General features: G+C 44.8%; 1 protein-coding gene across 2 annotated transcripts in view; it reads left to right on the top strand.

Annotated features, from left to right (window-relative positions):
* ADAMTSL3 (ADAMTS like 3) overlaps positions 1 to 16,200 on the top strand; it is a 275,775-nt gene that overhangs the window by 167,277 nt on the left and 92,298 nt on the right. For both annotated transcript variants that reach the window (XM_080980240.1, XM_080980241.1), the window contains 4 exons: positions 2,407 to 2,564; positions 5,732 to 5,843; positions 9,030 to 9,168; positions 15,911 to 15,961. In XM_080980240.1, coding sequence (XP_080836366.1) covers positions 2,407 to 2,564; positions 5,732 to 5,843; positions 9,030 to 9,168; positions 15,911 to 15,961 — 460 coding nt within the window. The remainder of the gene's footprint in view (positions 1 to 2,406; positions 2,565 to 5,731; positions 5,844 to 9,029; positions 9,169 to 15,910; positions 15,962 to 16,200) is intronic.

Here is a 16,200-nt window from a genome sequence, read left to right as displayed (position 1 = left end):
GCAGGTGAGAATATACGGGAGCCGAGCTTACAGGTAGCCTGTGGAGCAAATCTTCATCTCTCTGTGTGATGGAGTTACTTGGAAAAAATGAGCAGCTGGGTTTAAGCTTCCCTGCTGAAATCCAGGCTGCCTTTGCATAACTGTTAGTAGAGAACTGCTTAAGGCATTGGGTCTAATCCATCACTGGCATTGAGTGATGTTGTTCCAGCAAATGGGTTGTGATTCTCTACATACCTGCTTGTCCATTGAACCATAAGGCTTGTTCAGTGTTTAGATGCTCTAAAAGTCTTCATATATTCATAGATATGGTTTTTTTGGGGGGATAGGCTGTATGCCTGAGTCCCTTCTAATTCCTAGATCCAACAAGAATCCAATGGCTGGAATAGCCGGACAACTTTCTTGGCAATGGCCTAAGTGTGGGTTTATAAGGTAAAAGGATGTGGCGTTGGGCCAATGGTTTCTGACACAGATTTATTAATTAACTTTGGTTACAGCAGTCCACAGTTCACACACTTCAAGGGGAGAGAGGCTATGGTTTAAGTAATAATCTGGACTGAGCCATAGTGTAGCAGTTAAGAGCATGAGTTGGGAGCTCTCTGTTTTAAACTCACCTCAGCATGTACTAGAATGTACTAGGTGGTCTTATATGAACTTCCATCACTTGGCCTCAGCCCCCACCTGCAATGTGGATGCCACCATACCAGCCTACCTTACAGGGTTGTGGTAACACTTACTATGACATATAAATGTGGCTATTGCTAGCGTTATTTATAGAACATCAAGTGTTTTTATCTCCTAAGGATTATGAGTGCTCCAGAGCCTACTTAAATGAGTCAAGTTGTTTTTAAGGAAATCTGACAGATTATTTCCTCTCTTTTTTAACAAATGGGTTTGGGTACACTTCTGTCTAGACACAGTGGACCAATTATATGCCTCTTCCAGCCCTATTGCTTTCATTGGAATTAGACCAAGGATAAATTTGGACCAAAATTCCTTTATCCAGAGAAAGATATTGTTGTTTCTCGCTCAGCTGTTGCATTATATCCTTGCTTTTAACAGAGTTGGGGAATGTTTCTCCTCAAGATTGTTCATGCCTTAGGCCATTCGTGAATATTTTAGGGGGCATATCAATAGATCTGCATGATTTCACAGATTATAAAGGACACTCACTGGCCACAATGAGTTGCTGTGGATCAGTTAAGGAACAGGAAGCTTCTTCTTCTTCTTTCTTTGGCGATCACTGGTAACCGAGTAAGATTGTCTTCCATAAACACGGTTTTAACAACGTAAGTGACTGTGGAGGCCAATTCTGGACCCACATGCCCTTCCACAGTGGGGACATTGGTTTCCGGGCGAGAGTTGATCACTGTGTGGATTTGCCAAGCGTGCCTTCCTCTTAGCACGTTTCTCCCTTGCGTTCTGAGTTTGAGTGTCTCTAGGACAGGAAGCAGACAGTAGGAGTAAATGGGCAATACTTGAATAGTGATGTAGAAAGTGTGGCCTAACTAACATCAGATGCAACCCACTATATTGTAGCAGCAGTAGCAAGCTTCTTCAGAAACCTTTTTACAGGGCCAAAAGGAGCATATTATGGGTGCCAGTTGGGATAACAGTTCCACAAGTCTTTAAAACATGCTGAAGTGGAATCAGGTGATCCTACCAAAACAAAAAAAACCCCCAACACTTTGAATTGTACATCATCTTTCATGGGCAAATGTAAGGAATTTGTACAGTGTATGTGCAAAATATTAAACACTGTGATAGCTGTGCACATACATCAATTCTAAGAACTTAAAAAATGAAAGCAAAAGCAAACATATGTTGTCTAATATGTGAGTTACAGTGATCTGAAATAATACCTCAAAACCACTTAGCTCTGAGATCTAAAGCCTTCCCCCTGTCTAAGCAGTTTGTTGCTCAAGCTCAGTGGCAATAATATATTTGACCAGGAAAAGGGAGAGAGGTCTGCAAGTGAAACGAAGCTCATTATTCTGTGAGTGTGGATGACAGGCTTGACTCGACTTAATGTCTTTTTTAGTTGTAAGGCCGTTCAAGGCAATCAATTTTCTCCTTATCTGCTGGCCGTGAACCAGTGCTAAACCTGTTTTATTTCTAATGTATGAAAATACATTTTAGCTCCTTCAGAATATATGTGGTGTGGCAATTTGTTCCCTTTCCAGAGAATTAGATTAAACAGCGATCCTGGTTAATCCCCTGTCACCTGACAGCTGTAGTTATCGCTTAAATATATTGCACCCGGCTACCTGCCTTTTTACAACAGTATCCCATGTCATTATTTCTCCCAATCTACTTTTTGCTAGAACGTCAATGTTTTGGGGTTTAGTTTTGCCTTTCAAGTATTCTCCACAACCCTCTGAATTGTGGCATGTCCTTTTCCTGTTTCAGTGATTGAATCAAAGACGCTACAGGGAGACAGCGGCGAACACAGCTTTGGTGCCCCGGGAACATTCGTTATTGAAAACACGACTGTGGAATTTCAGAAGGGCGCAGAAAGAGAAACGATAAAAATCCCAGGGCCCCTCGGAGCTGATTTCATTATCAAGGTAAGATGTTGCCTCCCTTGGCCGTGCAGTCTGAAGATCTGGCTGCCAACACAGTTGAAACGGCTATGTATAAAAAGGACAACAGCAGCCAAAGGGAGAGAGGGAGGGAGAGAAGAAGAAGCTGAACAACTGAATTAGGATTTATAAGGTGTCAGATGCTCAGGCCCAACTTAGGCAGGTGGGCTGCTGTCACATAAGCAGGCAGCCTAAAGCCAGACTGTTATGCCAATTTAATAGTCAAGGCATCCCCTCAAAGAATCCTGGGAACTGTAGTTTAAGGGTGCTGAGAGTTCAAAGGTTCCTGTTTCCTCCACAGAGCTACAATTCCCAGAGTTCTCTGGGAAGAAGGATTGCAGCTCTGGGAGGGGAATAGAGGGTCTCCTAACAACTCTCAGGACTCATAACAAAGTATACTTCCCAGAATGCTTTGGGGGTAGCCAGGGCTGTTTAAAGTGGTGCCATAGAGCCTGAATGTAAATGTGACCCAATTCTCTGAAAGACCGTTACTCCAGTTCTTACATGTATTTTGTGGCCAGGTGGGTTGGTGCCCTTTGATCCTGATGTTCTAATCCCAGGAAGTGGATTTAGTAGCTAATAGAAATGCCTGCTGCTTGCCAGCCATTGAATATTCTCATATTTATAGACCACCTGTTATCCCAAAGATGCTAAGCCACATTGCAAATGTACATACAGCATTCCCTTCACTTCTCAAACGGAAAAGTGGAAGCTATTGTTTAGCCCATTTTACTATCCAAGTTCAGACATTTAAGGGGAAGAATATGGTAGCCTATTTAAATTGCAGAAGGAGTTTGGTCTGGCAAGATGGAGCTATTTTGTATGAGCCCAGCCCAATTCTAAAGCAAGTTATTCAGGATTTAAAACCTAGTTAATTTAAGCAGCACTTGATTAAAAGTGAGTGCAGGTTAGAGACCACAGCTTCAATCCCATTTTTTAAAGTTGCTTTAGAAATAAGACCCATGGACTTTGAGTGAGATCAAACCCCACCTGTTGACTCCCACAGTGGCTTACATAAACTAAGGGCTCAAGCAGACTTCATTTTTCCACATTTCCAGGCACAGTTTCTCACTTTAAAGCGCCGTGTCCAAATGCTTTTTTTTTTTGCCTCAGCAGTTTCCCTGTGAAAAACCTGCTCTTTACTGACAATCCTTTTCGGCAATCCACAAAAATCCACATTGCCGTTTGTTCCAGTTCAGCAGTAAAGAGCAGGCTTTTGCAGGGAAAGCTCTGGGGCAAAAGGAAGGGGAAAAAACACGTGCTTGGACACAACTCTTTAAAGAGTCTTTTTTCCCACCTGCTTTAAATCCAGTAAGCAGGTAGCATGGCGAGCCTCCTTGGGCAAGAAGAAGGGCAACCACTGAAAAGGTTTTGCCCTTTGTAACTACCTCCTAAGCTTCAGAAAATGAGACAATATCAAAGGAGGGCAAATAAGGTGTTGATATGGGAGCAGCTGTTCTCTTGACTGATAAAAGGTAAAGGGACCCCTGACCATTAGGTCCAGTCGCGACCGACTCTGGGGTTGCAGCGCTCATCTCGCTTTATTGTCCGAGGGAGCCGGCGTACAGCTTCCAGGTCGTGTGGCCAGCATGACTAAGCCGCTTCTGGCGAACCAGAGCAACGCACGGAAACGCCATTTACCTTCCTGCCAGAGCGGTACCTATTTATCTACTTGCACTTTGACATGCTATCGAACTGCTAGGTTGGCAGGAGCAGGGACTGAGCAACAGGAGCTCACCCCATCACAGGGATTTGAACCGCTGACCTTCTGATCGGCAAGTCCTAGGCTCTGTGGTTTAACCCACAGCGCCACCCGCGTCCCTTCTTCTCTTGACTGATAGGTTGCTTTAATTGTACTCCAACCCTGCCTGAAAGGAACTCGGAGGAGCCAGTGCTGGAGCAAGCTGATCGGGCACCTGGGGTGGTGTGTGTGTCCTACACCCAGGGGTGGGGCCAGCCACCCGTGGGGGCAGGGCCAGCCAGCCGTGGGGGCGGGGCGAGCCAGGGCAGGACGCTCCGTGGGGCCTCTGAGGAGTCTGCGTGCTTCCTCCCACTCAGCCACCCTACAGCTGAGGGGGAGGCAGTGGGCAGACCGTTTGGGACAGCGCAGCGCCTGCGGGCGCCCAAGCCACCGCATCACTCCCAGGAGAGACGCGTGGATCAGGTGCGCTGCAGGCCCCGCAGTGAGTGTCGCTCGACATTTTGTCACCTCCCTCAGTGAAGACACACGGGGCTAACCGCCCTCATCATCCCCCCTTCCTCCGCCCCTGAGAGGAGCATACAAGGTTCAGCTGTCCCCATTTTGTCCTCACAACAATCTTAAAAGGTAGGGTTGGTAAAGAGAAAAGAACCGCGCCAAGGTCACACAGTGAGCTTCAGCTCTAGGTGAGCATTCGATGCAAAGTGTTTGCAACCTTAGTCCAACACTCTAATACTGGAACCATTGGCTGAGAGGATGTGGTTGGTTTGAAGCTGCTTTTGGTTTGAAAATGTTTTTGATTGTGTTGTTTTAATGACGTGCTTGCTACATTGCACTCCTTTGGGAGGAAGGATGGGATATAAATTGAAAATAATAATAATAATAATAATAATAATAATAATATTGGAAATAATCACTACATCCCACTGGATCCAATATGTTCTAAGCCTTTAGTGGTAAGCAATGCTTCTCTTCACATGTCGTCCACTTCTTCAACATTTAGGTGCTCCAACATATGAAATGGGTGATACACAACAGCTCCTAATCATGGGGATATCCAGTTTATATGAACCCCTTCTCCAAGGGTGCAAAACCATGGGTGCCTGTGCAGTTGGGTGCCAGCAAAGGAGCATTCCGTGGCCATCTGTGCCACAGAATGGAGGCAGACATGGCAAAGAGAAATGGCGCCACTGATAACCTGTGAACTGGGGCCGTGATGCTGACATAAACGGCAGAAGATAACAGTGCCTGATAAACAAAACCCTTTCTGCTTTAAATTATAGTACTCCAGGTTTCCTGCTTGCAATGTTTCTAAATCCCCCCTTGCCTTTTTTTTTTTTTTTTTTTTGCCACGGCGCTTTCCGCACTACACTTTGCGCATGAATTATTCTGTGACAGGCCATAGAGCGCTGGCCCTCGGTATACAAATGTGTTGTAATGGGACTCTCTCTAGGCCAGGTATGCTGCCTCCAAAGACAGCGTGGTTCAGTTCTTCTTCTACCAACCCATAAGTCATCAGTGGAGACAGACAGAGTTCTTCCCCTGCACTGTGACATGTGGAGGAGGTGAGTAACGGATGTGGCTTGGGAGTGTGTACAGCTGTGGATTTTAAGTGGTGGATTTACAGCTTTCTAGCTGTATTCCTTTTTTTTTTTTTAATGCTATAAATTCATGCTGGGTTGTAACACTGAGCTCCTCCCTGTTTGCAGTGCAGAAGGCCAACATTTGCAGCCAGTTTAGTATACGGTGATGTTTTCGGTGTAGCTACCAGGGCTTTTTTTCAGCCAGAACTCAGTTCCGTCCCCTCTCAGGTGGGTGCCAGTGCCATTATAAAAGAACAAGGGAGGTCTTCATGGTGAGTTCCGGCACCTCTTTTTCTAGAAAAATAGCACTGGTAGCTACTATTTTTAAAAAAACCAAGTCTCATGTTTCAAAGGCACACTGGAAATGTAGCTAGTGTTTTGGGGAAGGCACAGTAAGCATTTAATTTTACACAGAGTGCTTCAGAGTTCTTCTCAGTAGTCTTTATGATAGCTTTAAAAGACCAGCAGGTATTTATATTTCTGTATCATAGATGGGACGCGGGTGGCGCTGTGGGTTAAAGCCTCAGCGCCTAGGACTTGCCGATCGAAAGGTCGGCGGTTCGAATCCCCGCGGCGGGGTGCGCTCCCGTTGCTCGGTCCCAGTGCCTGCCAACCTAGCAGTTCGAAAGCACCCTCGGGTGCAAGTAGATAAATAGGGACTGCTTACTAGCAGGAAGGTAAACGGCGTTCCGTGTGCTGCGCTGGCTCGCCAGATGCAGCTTGTCACGCTGGCCACGTGACCCGGAAGTGTCTGCAGACAGCGCTGGCTCCCGGCCTATAGAGTGAGATGAGCGCACAACCCTAGAGTCTGGCAAGACTGGCCCGTACGGGCAGGGGTACCTTTACTTTACCTTTTTATCATAGATGGGGGTAGGGTGAAGCAGAGGTAGCAGTGGTTTGTCTAAGGCAGAACCCTGCATTCACCACATTACAGCACAGTAGTACAGTGGTGCCTTGCAAGACAAAATTAATCCGTTCCGCGAGTCTCTTCGTCTTGCGGTTTTTTCGTCTTGCGAAGCACGGCTGTTAGCGGCTTAGCAGCTATTAGCGGCTTAGCGGCTATTAACGGCTTAGCGGCTATTAACGGCTTAGCGGCTTTAAGAAAAAGGAAACAAACTCGCAAGAACTCGCAAGACGTTTCGTTTTGCGAAGCAAGCCCATAGGGAAATTCGTCTTGCGGAACAACTCAAAAAATGGAAAACTCTTTCGTCTAGCGAGTTTTTCGTCTTGCGAGGCATTCATCTTGTGGGGCACCACTGTATCTTGGTTCTTGAACTTAATCCATTCCGGGAGTCCATTCAACTCCCGAAACTGTTCAAAAACGAAGGCGTGGCTTCTGATTGGCTGCAGGAGCTTTCTGCACTCAATCGGAAGCCGCAGAAGCCGCGTCGGACATTCGGCTTCCAAAAAACGTCCGCAAACCGGAACACTTACTTTCGGATTTGCGGTGCTCGGGAGTCAGTTTGTTCAACAACTGAGCCATTCGGGAACCAAGGTACCACTGTAATGTTTGATTTATTTAATGGGAAATTGTGTGTCGCTTAACTGTACATAAAACCTCGAAGCGGTTTACAAAGAATCTAAGAATACACATCAGCATTGTCAATAAAAATCAGCGTTAAAGACAAATTCATTTGGAAAGCAAGTTGAATTAAAACAATAGTATAAAACAGGCACCCCCAAACTCGGCCCTCCAGATGTTTTGGGACTACAGTTCCCATCATCCCTGACCACTGGTCCTTTTAGCTAGGGATGATGGGAGTTGTAGTCCCAAAACATTTGGAGGGCCGAGTTTGGGGATGTCTGGTTTAAAATGTAAGCTGAAGTTGCAAATTAAAATACACAACAGCTTTACATGTCTGGCTAGGATTAGAGTTGTGGTGCACAGAGGGCTATAGAGGGAAATGGAAGGCAGGGCATTTCCATTCCACGAACTTCATTACAGTTATAGAAGGAAATTTAGGATGCTAGCCAATACCTTTTTTAAGAAAAGCAGTGGTGACTGATCAAGGTACTGTTGCAGGCAAGGGAACAGGATAATTGTGCAAAATTCTGAGTTATTGCTGCTGCAGCTGCTGCTGCTCTTTAATGGATCTTCAGGGACCGTAAAGGCTTGTCCGTCACAAGTGTGCCACAGACTTTGCAAATCTGCTCATCTGTCCAAAGGTTTGCGACCTTTCCAGCGACGAGTGTTTGGCCTGCATGCTGTAGTTGGCGCAAGTGGGGTCGATAACAGGGAGCCGGGTTTTTTTTTGAAACTCGCATCGCTGTTGGCTGAGAGAGCGCTGGCCTCAGCCGATTGAAATGAGTCCTCTTGAGTCATTGGCCTCAGCTGCCGAGGAGTTATGAAATGTTTATGAACATTCCCAGCCTTCAGAAGGCTTGAAAGTTGTCATCGCACAAGGCCTTACAGGCACACAGGGATGTGTGCTATTGGAGGGGAGAGGTGCAGCAAGAAAAGATGGCGTTACCAACGTGTTAGCTGACCGATGGCGACTATGCGAGAATGTTTGCGTGTGCGTGGAAGAGGGATGCGAATGTACTTCGCAAATAGTGTGTATGTTCACAGGGGGCATTATGAGTGAAGGTGAGAAGTGTGGAGTTGGGGGCACATGTGAGAGTGGAGGAGGAAGGGTCACAGAACACACAAATCTACAGTGGTACCTCAGGTTACATACGCTTCAGGTTACAGACTCCGCTAACCCAGAAATAGTACCTCGGGTTAAGAACTTTGCTTCAGGATGAGAACAGAAATTGTGCTCCGGCGGCACGGCAGCAGCAGGAGGCCCCATTAGCTAAAGTGGTGCTTCAGGTTAAGAACAGTTTCCGGTTAAGAACAGACCTCCGGAACGAATTAAGTACTTAACCCGAGGTACCACTGTATATCCTTAGTTGCTGAACGCCTTGGAACTGGTACATTTCGGCTCCTGAACGATCGAAAACCAGAAATGAGTGTTCTGTTTTTGAACAATTTTCGGAAGCCGAATGTCCAGCGCGGTTTCCGATTGGCTGCAGGACACTTCTGCAGCCAATCAGAAGCCACGCCTTGATTTTTGAACAGTTCCAGGAGTCAAACGGACTCCCGGAACGCATTCTGTTCGAGAGCCAAGGTACGACTGTATGTTGGTTTCCACTTAAATGCAATGCATATTCCTCTCCCCAATGTAGGTTACCAGCTGAACTCTGCAGAGTGTGTGGATATCCGTTCAAAGCGCGTGGTGCCGGATCAGTACTGCCACTACTATCCTGAAAATAAGAAACCAAAGCCTAAGCTGAAGGAATGCAATATGGATCCCTGCCCTTCAAGGTTTGCATTGCCACTTTATAAATGGATGGGTGGATCCCAGTCAGTGCACTGGGGAGCCAGGTGTCTGCGTCAGTGGTGGAGGGAAGGTTTTGCTTTTCAGTAAAGAAAGGAATAGTGACCACCACCAGTATTATTTTTGCACACACCCCTGTGAATCGGTTCATTTGATTCAGTGGGTGCTGTGATTCTGTCTTATATCTTGGAAATCGAACTTACTATTCTTGGGCAGGAGTAGCCCTCCAGATACTGCAGGGCTATAAGTCCCGTACTTCCTCATCACTGGCTGTGCTTGCTGGTGCTGATGGGAGTTGTAGTTTAGCAGCATTCGGAAGGCACCATATTTGCCGCTGCTGTTCTTAAACAAGAAGGGCTGAGCCAAAAGTTCTTGTCATTACTGGTAGGGAAAGAAGGGATAATTTAAGCAGATCGCTTTCAGGCGAAGATTATATATGCACAAATTTATTTATATTTGGAACGTATTTGTCGAAACCATAGCAACCCATGAATCAATGTATATTTGAGGGAAACAGTAAGTTCTTCCATTTACATATACGTTATATAGTTCTGTAATCTTAATTATAATTTTTGTAATAATCGTTTAGGGCTGCCATATTTCAAAGAGCAAAAAAGAGGATGCCCTGATGGCCATTCAAAGCAAATGAATGCAATCTGTCCCAATTTTTACCCCTGAAAAAGAGGACGTGTCCCAGAAAAAGAGGACACATGGCAACCCTATTTATTGTTGTCTTCTGCCTTTTTAAAATGGTTTATGAATTCTTTTTCTTTCTTTTTCTTTTAACTCGTAATATTCTTAATTTTTTCAAAAGATGGAAATTAGACTCTGAAATTAACAAGGCTAAATAGTTTATCTGATTTGGAGTTGGATAGCGTCAGGGAACTGCCATCAGTGCTGGAGGGAGAGAGCAAAAGCCAGAGGGATTCCAGAGAGCGTCCAGGGATTGGGAGAGGCAGCCCATCTTCTGGGGAAGAGAATCAGCGTAGCACCAGTGGAGAAGGGGGGCAGATGGGGGAAGCGGCGAGGCGGTCCCATGACTCCTTGCCTGGGACCAGCGGGGAGAGTAGGGGTCCTCCGTTGCCCACGCCCTCCTTGCGCAGAAGGCTTTTGCGCAGAGAGAGTAGGAGGAGACTGGGCGTCAAAGAGCTTCTTTGCTGGAAGAAGTTTAAGAAACGCCCACTGACGGATTCTGCCAGCGATTGAGACAGCCACGGGTGAGTGGCTGTCCGGACAGAAAAGGTTCACTTAGGCAACCCAGCCAGGTGTTTGCACCCAGCCGGGGAGATAAGCACCGGCTTACGCACGAGCAACCCCTAGAACCATTACAGATAGATAAAGCTAACTCTCTTATACGGAATAGTCATGCAAGTGTGGAGGAGGAAGGGGTATCCATATTTTTCACAAACAGAGCAATTGTTGTGCATTGCATGTCTGTTTCTCTGACACTAGCTGCCCGAGTGGAAGTGTTTCAGCTTTTACCAGAGTCTAGAAGTCGCCTTCCTTAGACTTGGGAAAATTTGCTTGATTCGGAGGCAAATTAGTAACCTTTGTTGCCTATGAAAGCTGAAGAAATGGCGACATACTTTGAATTTTGTTTTAATTATTGGGATTAAAGTTAGTGATTATATCAGGAGTTTGGGGAACATGAAAACAGACTGACTCATGGTTTGATGATAGATATTTCTGGAATGCTACGTGTGAAACGAAGGGAGCATTGGCTAACATGCAAGAAGCCAGATCAACTCATTATTTGGAAGTTTTCATTGAATTAAGCAAAGGGTGTAAAGAATTGCAGCAACGCTTTCACTAGTTCCAGATGCTTCCAAGAGAATGCAGAGCCAGTTGGAGAAAATGTTAGCCAAACAATTAAGAAAGTGGTCAATTCATTCTGCCTTCGCTTTAACATTTTTCACCTGTGAAGCACAGCTTTCAGGTAATATGGATATCAAAGCTCTACTGATTCCATTCAGAATCAATACATGGGTATTCCTTGTACCAAACAGAACACCACCTTTCTTGTTATGAGCCAAAGCTAGTCTGTCAAAGTTGTCATCTTCACTGAATACCAGGATGGTAACATTATTAAAGGATAAAATTATTCTATGGAAATAGCCAGAAGCTTTCAAAGTTAGCACTGATTTATATCCCAGACAGTGACTGAGTTAAATCAGTCACTAAGTGAACCGCTGTGATAGGATCCTCATGTGAATTTTTTTTTATTTTTGTTTTTGTTAATGCAGGCAGAATAGAAAGCTTTGGAAGTGGTTAGGCAGCATATTTTGGATTTAGATGTTCATGACTTGTTGGCAGAGATTAATCCTCAAAGAACATCGCCCTCCTCCCCAAGCCACTATATATAACAAAACTTACATACTTGACCTAGCTAGTTTTCTAGTTGTGGTTTTTGTCTATTAAAAATGAATGAGTCAAATCCCATATGGCTGACTGGCAACACAACTTAGAATAAACGGTGAATGGAAAATGTCAGATTGTAGGGGGCTGACAATTTTGTTGTTAAAGAGTCGAGTTAAATTATAAATGGGTGGGAGCTTGTCTTTTCTGTATTGAATGCTATGGTTATTTTTATATAGTATTATTGTTGCAAAAGGCATTGGATATTGTACTGGATTATGTTTGCTTACATCATAATTTGTATGATATAGTATTATATGACTATATAATTATATTATATCTGAAGAAGTGTGCATGCACACGAAAGCTCATACCAATAACAAACTTAGTTGGTCTCTAAGGTGCTACTGGAAGGAATTATTTTATTTTGTTTCGACTATGGCAGACCAACACGGCTACCTACCTGTAACTATTATATGACTGATAGCCTTTGGCTAAGCAAAGAGTAACCAACCTGGTATCTTCCAGACATTTGGGACAACAATTCCCATCAGCCACAGACAACATGCCCTAGGGTCAAGGATGAGAGAGTTGTAGCCAATCATCATCATCATCATCATCATCATCATCATCATTATTATTTATATGCCACCCATGACAGGGTTTTCCCAGCCACAAAATATTAAAAACACAATAAAACCCCAACCATTAAGATAAACTAACAGGAAGGATTCGAAACCGGCGGGACCAGAAATTCACGGAAGACTGGAGTAAATTTACGGACTATTTGAAAAGTATTTGTGAAGATCAGACAACGTTTGCAAGAAGTTTTGTGAGGAGTATTATTGGAAGTATTGCAAAAATGGCGAAGGGGAAGGATGATTTGTTAAGAGATGTAAAGGCAATATAAAGTTAAATGCATAAGAAGTGGTTAAAACGGTGGATCATCAGAGGTGCTGATGGAAGTCTGAAAAGATTGTATAAGTGATAAGCTATGTGGTACATTTTATAATTTATATGTTAAAACCAATTAATTTTTTTTAAAAAAAACCCCCAACCATTAAAAGCTTTCCTGAACAGTGCTGCCTTCAGATGTCTTCTAAAACTCAGATAGTTTATTTCCTTGAAATCTGATGGAAGGGCGTTCCACATGGCGGGTGCCACTACCAAGAAGGCCCTCTGCTTGGTTCCCTGTATCACCATTTTTGGAGGTCACCATATTGACTGTCCCTGGACTAAGCAATGAAGATCTGTAGGGCTGGGCTGTGGGCAGCTGCCTGAGGTGAGCCATGAGTTGGGAGTCAGAAGCTGCATGTCGATCCAAGAATCAGGGTCAAAAAACAAGCCAGATTTCAGGACCAAATGATAACCAGGATTACAGGGGCACTTGGAGCTCAGGAAGACCTTGGTGCTCACGCAAGGCTCAACTGAAAAAAAAAAAATAAGCCCTTCTCCTTTCCCAAAACGACCCACTGACCAGCCTGGGTGGGCAGAGTCAGTCTGCAGGCACAGGCAAACTCGGCCCTCCAGATGTTTTGGGACTACAACTCCCATGGTCCCTAGCTAACAGGACCAGTGGTCAGGGATGATGGGAATTGTAGTCCCAAAACATATGGAGAGCCAAGTTTGCCTGTGCCTGGTCCAGGGTCTGAAGGTACTTTACTGTTGTAGTTCAGCAGTTTACCACACAGGGCAGCTGCACACAGATGTGGTAGCTCTTGACAATGGCAATGTTTCTGGAATTTCTCTGACCATGTCACATACATGCACAAACTGCATCTAGTGCATCCTTAACTCCCACCGTCTGCTCAGGATAATATGAATGTCCAGCTCCAAGAGACATAGAGTGATGAGTGCATCCAATATCGTTGCTTGGGATTCCTTAAATTTTTTTAAAAGGCACACATCAACCCCTCTGAAGTCACACCAGTGGCCCCCAGTTTGGGAATCATTGATCTACCTGAAGCCAGCATCTCACATGCATTCCTTTCCTTTTAGACACTCATCAGTCAACGCTTTCATTTTTTTTTCCTTAAGGGTTACAGGCTCCAGTGAAACAAAATGAATGCAATGCAAAAGGAAAGGAAAGATGCTTGTGGTGCAAAGACCACACGGTGCCGTTGCCAAGTTCCTAAAGGCTGCTGCTGCAGCGTACATAGACCATATTGAGTTGCACAATGACATTTAAGGCACGCTGGCTGTTGGATCGTCTGGTGCTGTTTCCTGGCTCTGCTAAAGTATCTTAAAATAACACTACAGTATCTAGCCCAGAACCTCACATTAAAATGCCAGCTGGCAGACCTGGAGATATATCCAAAGGAGAAAAAGGAAACGCTCTCGGTGGATTTCATTTCCTATAACTAAACTGTCCTGTTTCCTCTAATCCCAGCCGAACGTAATCATCGATAGCGACCCCCTCGGAAGCATAGATGCTCAAAGCTCACCAGGCCTGTTTCTGCAGACCCACTCTGGCAAAACTTAGATCATAAAAGGTTACAGAACCTTCTGGAAGTAGGATGGGAGCTTTATAAGTAGGGGGGAACATGTAATACGAGTACTTTCCATTAATATCAGCGCTATAAAAGCAAAGGCGCTAAGATGCTATGGGGTGAATGTTCTGCTTTGTTTCTCGTTCCTCCTCCTTGTGGGTGTCAGGGCCCAGCCAGGGTTGTGGGCAGGTTGGCCCAAATCCATAGCTGTAGTCTATGCTCTCCTGTTGAGGCCCCAGAGGTCAGTTGCTGGAGGTGGAGATGAGGTCTTGAGCTGGAGTAGCTGGCAGAGGCTACTTCTTTCTTGACCAGTAGGGTAGGCATGTGACCTACTTGTTATGTACTGAGTTGAATAGGATTCAGAGTGCAGCAGTCTGATTGGTCCTAGAACAATGCAGCAGTCTGATTGGTCTGCAAGAGCCACCCAATCCAGCTCCAGATGAAAGTGAATCCACAACCTGATTGGTCTACAGGAGAATTCCGGAATTAGCCAATCACGTGCAGCCCATTGTGTAAATAATGTATATAAAGCAGATACTTTGGGGGAACATTCATTTTCCTCCTCCCACTATGAGCTGAATAAAGAGCATGAAATCCACTCTCGACTCCGCGTATATTTCATTAATAGAGGACAGTCTTCTATTTGAAGAGCTGGCAGAGGGCAGCACTCGCCTGGAAGGTGTCCTCTGTTTGAAGAGCTGTCCTGGTCCATTCTTGACTTAAGGATCAAGAAACCCTCAGAAGGGAGAGCAAGAGGAGCAGTGAAATAGTTGTCTATTAACAGTTAACAGCAATGGACAGCAGACTGAGCAGAGCACTCGGTCTTCTGCCCTGAGGGTTGAGATGAATTGCATTTCTGTTTAAGTTGTGCTTCTCATTTCCACATTTGCATATAATAAGCTCATGCCATTTGTATGCAGATATGTGTTCACTTTTGTCCTCTTTGGGTACTGCATTTTCTCTTTTCTGGCATAGAGTAGATTGCCACCATTTTGACCTGAAAATGGCAGGAGGTTATGTTCCTACATCTTATCCCAGACCGGTGCAGTCTTGAGGTTTTGCACATTCCTGTTTTCTGTCCTCAAAGAAGGCTTTGAGGCTTGATCGTCTGCAGTTCCTGATAGCCTAGGATTAATACAGGGTAGATTACAGAGACTGGGGATGGATCTACAAACAGGGGAAAAAACGCTATAAAGAAGTCATAAATGAAATCGTCATAACAAAAGGAAAAAAACCCTATGTAAAATCGCATAGAAAAGTTTTGTGCTCTACAGTGCCATCTGGTGTTGCATGTTTATAATGCACTTAAAATGCTGGGGGTTTTTTGTTTTTGTTTTTTTACTAATGTAGCTTAGTCCTGGGAGAACAGCTCCCTGCCCCAAAGGGCATACAGTCTAAAAATAGTAGCAAGGGAGACAACAGAATAAGAGAAGAATTATGTGATTATTTCAGATAGCACATACTTAGTCTTAGTTACAGTAGGATGTTGAGGGTGGCAAGTTATCTTGTTTGTGGGTTTGCCATTCGTATGGCACACACAGCTCTATCCTTCATTATCTTGTTGCTGCTCCCAGCTTTCACTGCCTGCGGTAGCTACTTCGCTCTGCCTAACGGTAGGGCTGGTCTTGCCTTGGACTGCTAGAAACTTGGCAGCAGAGCTTTGTTTTTAGGACCTTTCACAGGAATTGCATAGAAGCTTGAGAACAAACCAGTTCAGTTGCTAAGATCTGAATGGGTTCAGTGGGGTGTGCAAGGGATACCCACCTCACAAACTAGTTGTTTCCAGAAATTCTGATGGGTGTTCAAATGAATATATTCATGACACAAAGAAAAGCCTATCCTGTTGTTCCGCAAATAACTTTGCAAATGCTTGTCTTGTTCACAGTGACGGATTCAAGGAAATCATGCCTTACGACCACTTCCAGCCACTTCCTCGGTATGTATGGCCTCTGTTGAGATTAGCCTTCCATTAATAATATAATACAGTGTACCGTACTTTTCCGTGTATAAGACGAGGGATTTTTACTCCAAAATGATGTTAAAAAACGGGGGTTGTCTTATACACAGATAGTGCGTGGGAGGGGGGACACGGGCGATTGGTCACAGGCGTGAGTAGGAGCTTGTCAGTGGCGATTTTGTGGGTGATTGGTGGCTGCGTCAAGTGCTGCTTTCGAT

Source organism: Podarcis pityusensis, assembly GCF_964106645.2.
Source record: "Podarcis pityusensis genome assembly, chromosome: 14".
NCBI classification, from domain to species: domain Eukaryota; kingdom Metazoa; phylum Chordata; class Lepidosauria; order Squamata; family Lacertidae; genus Podarcis; species Podarcis pityusensis.
Note: the sequence above shows the minus strand (reverse complement) of the source record. Positions and strands in the feature narration are given on the sequence as shown.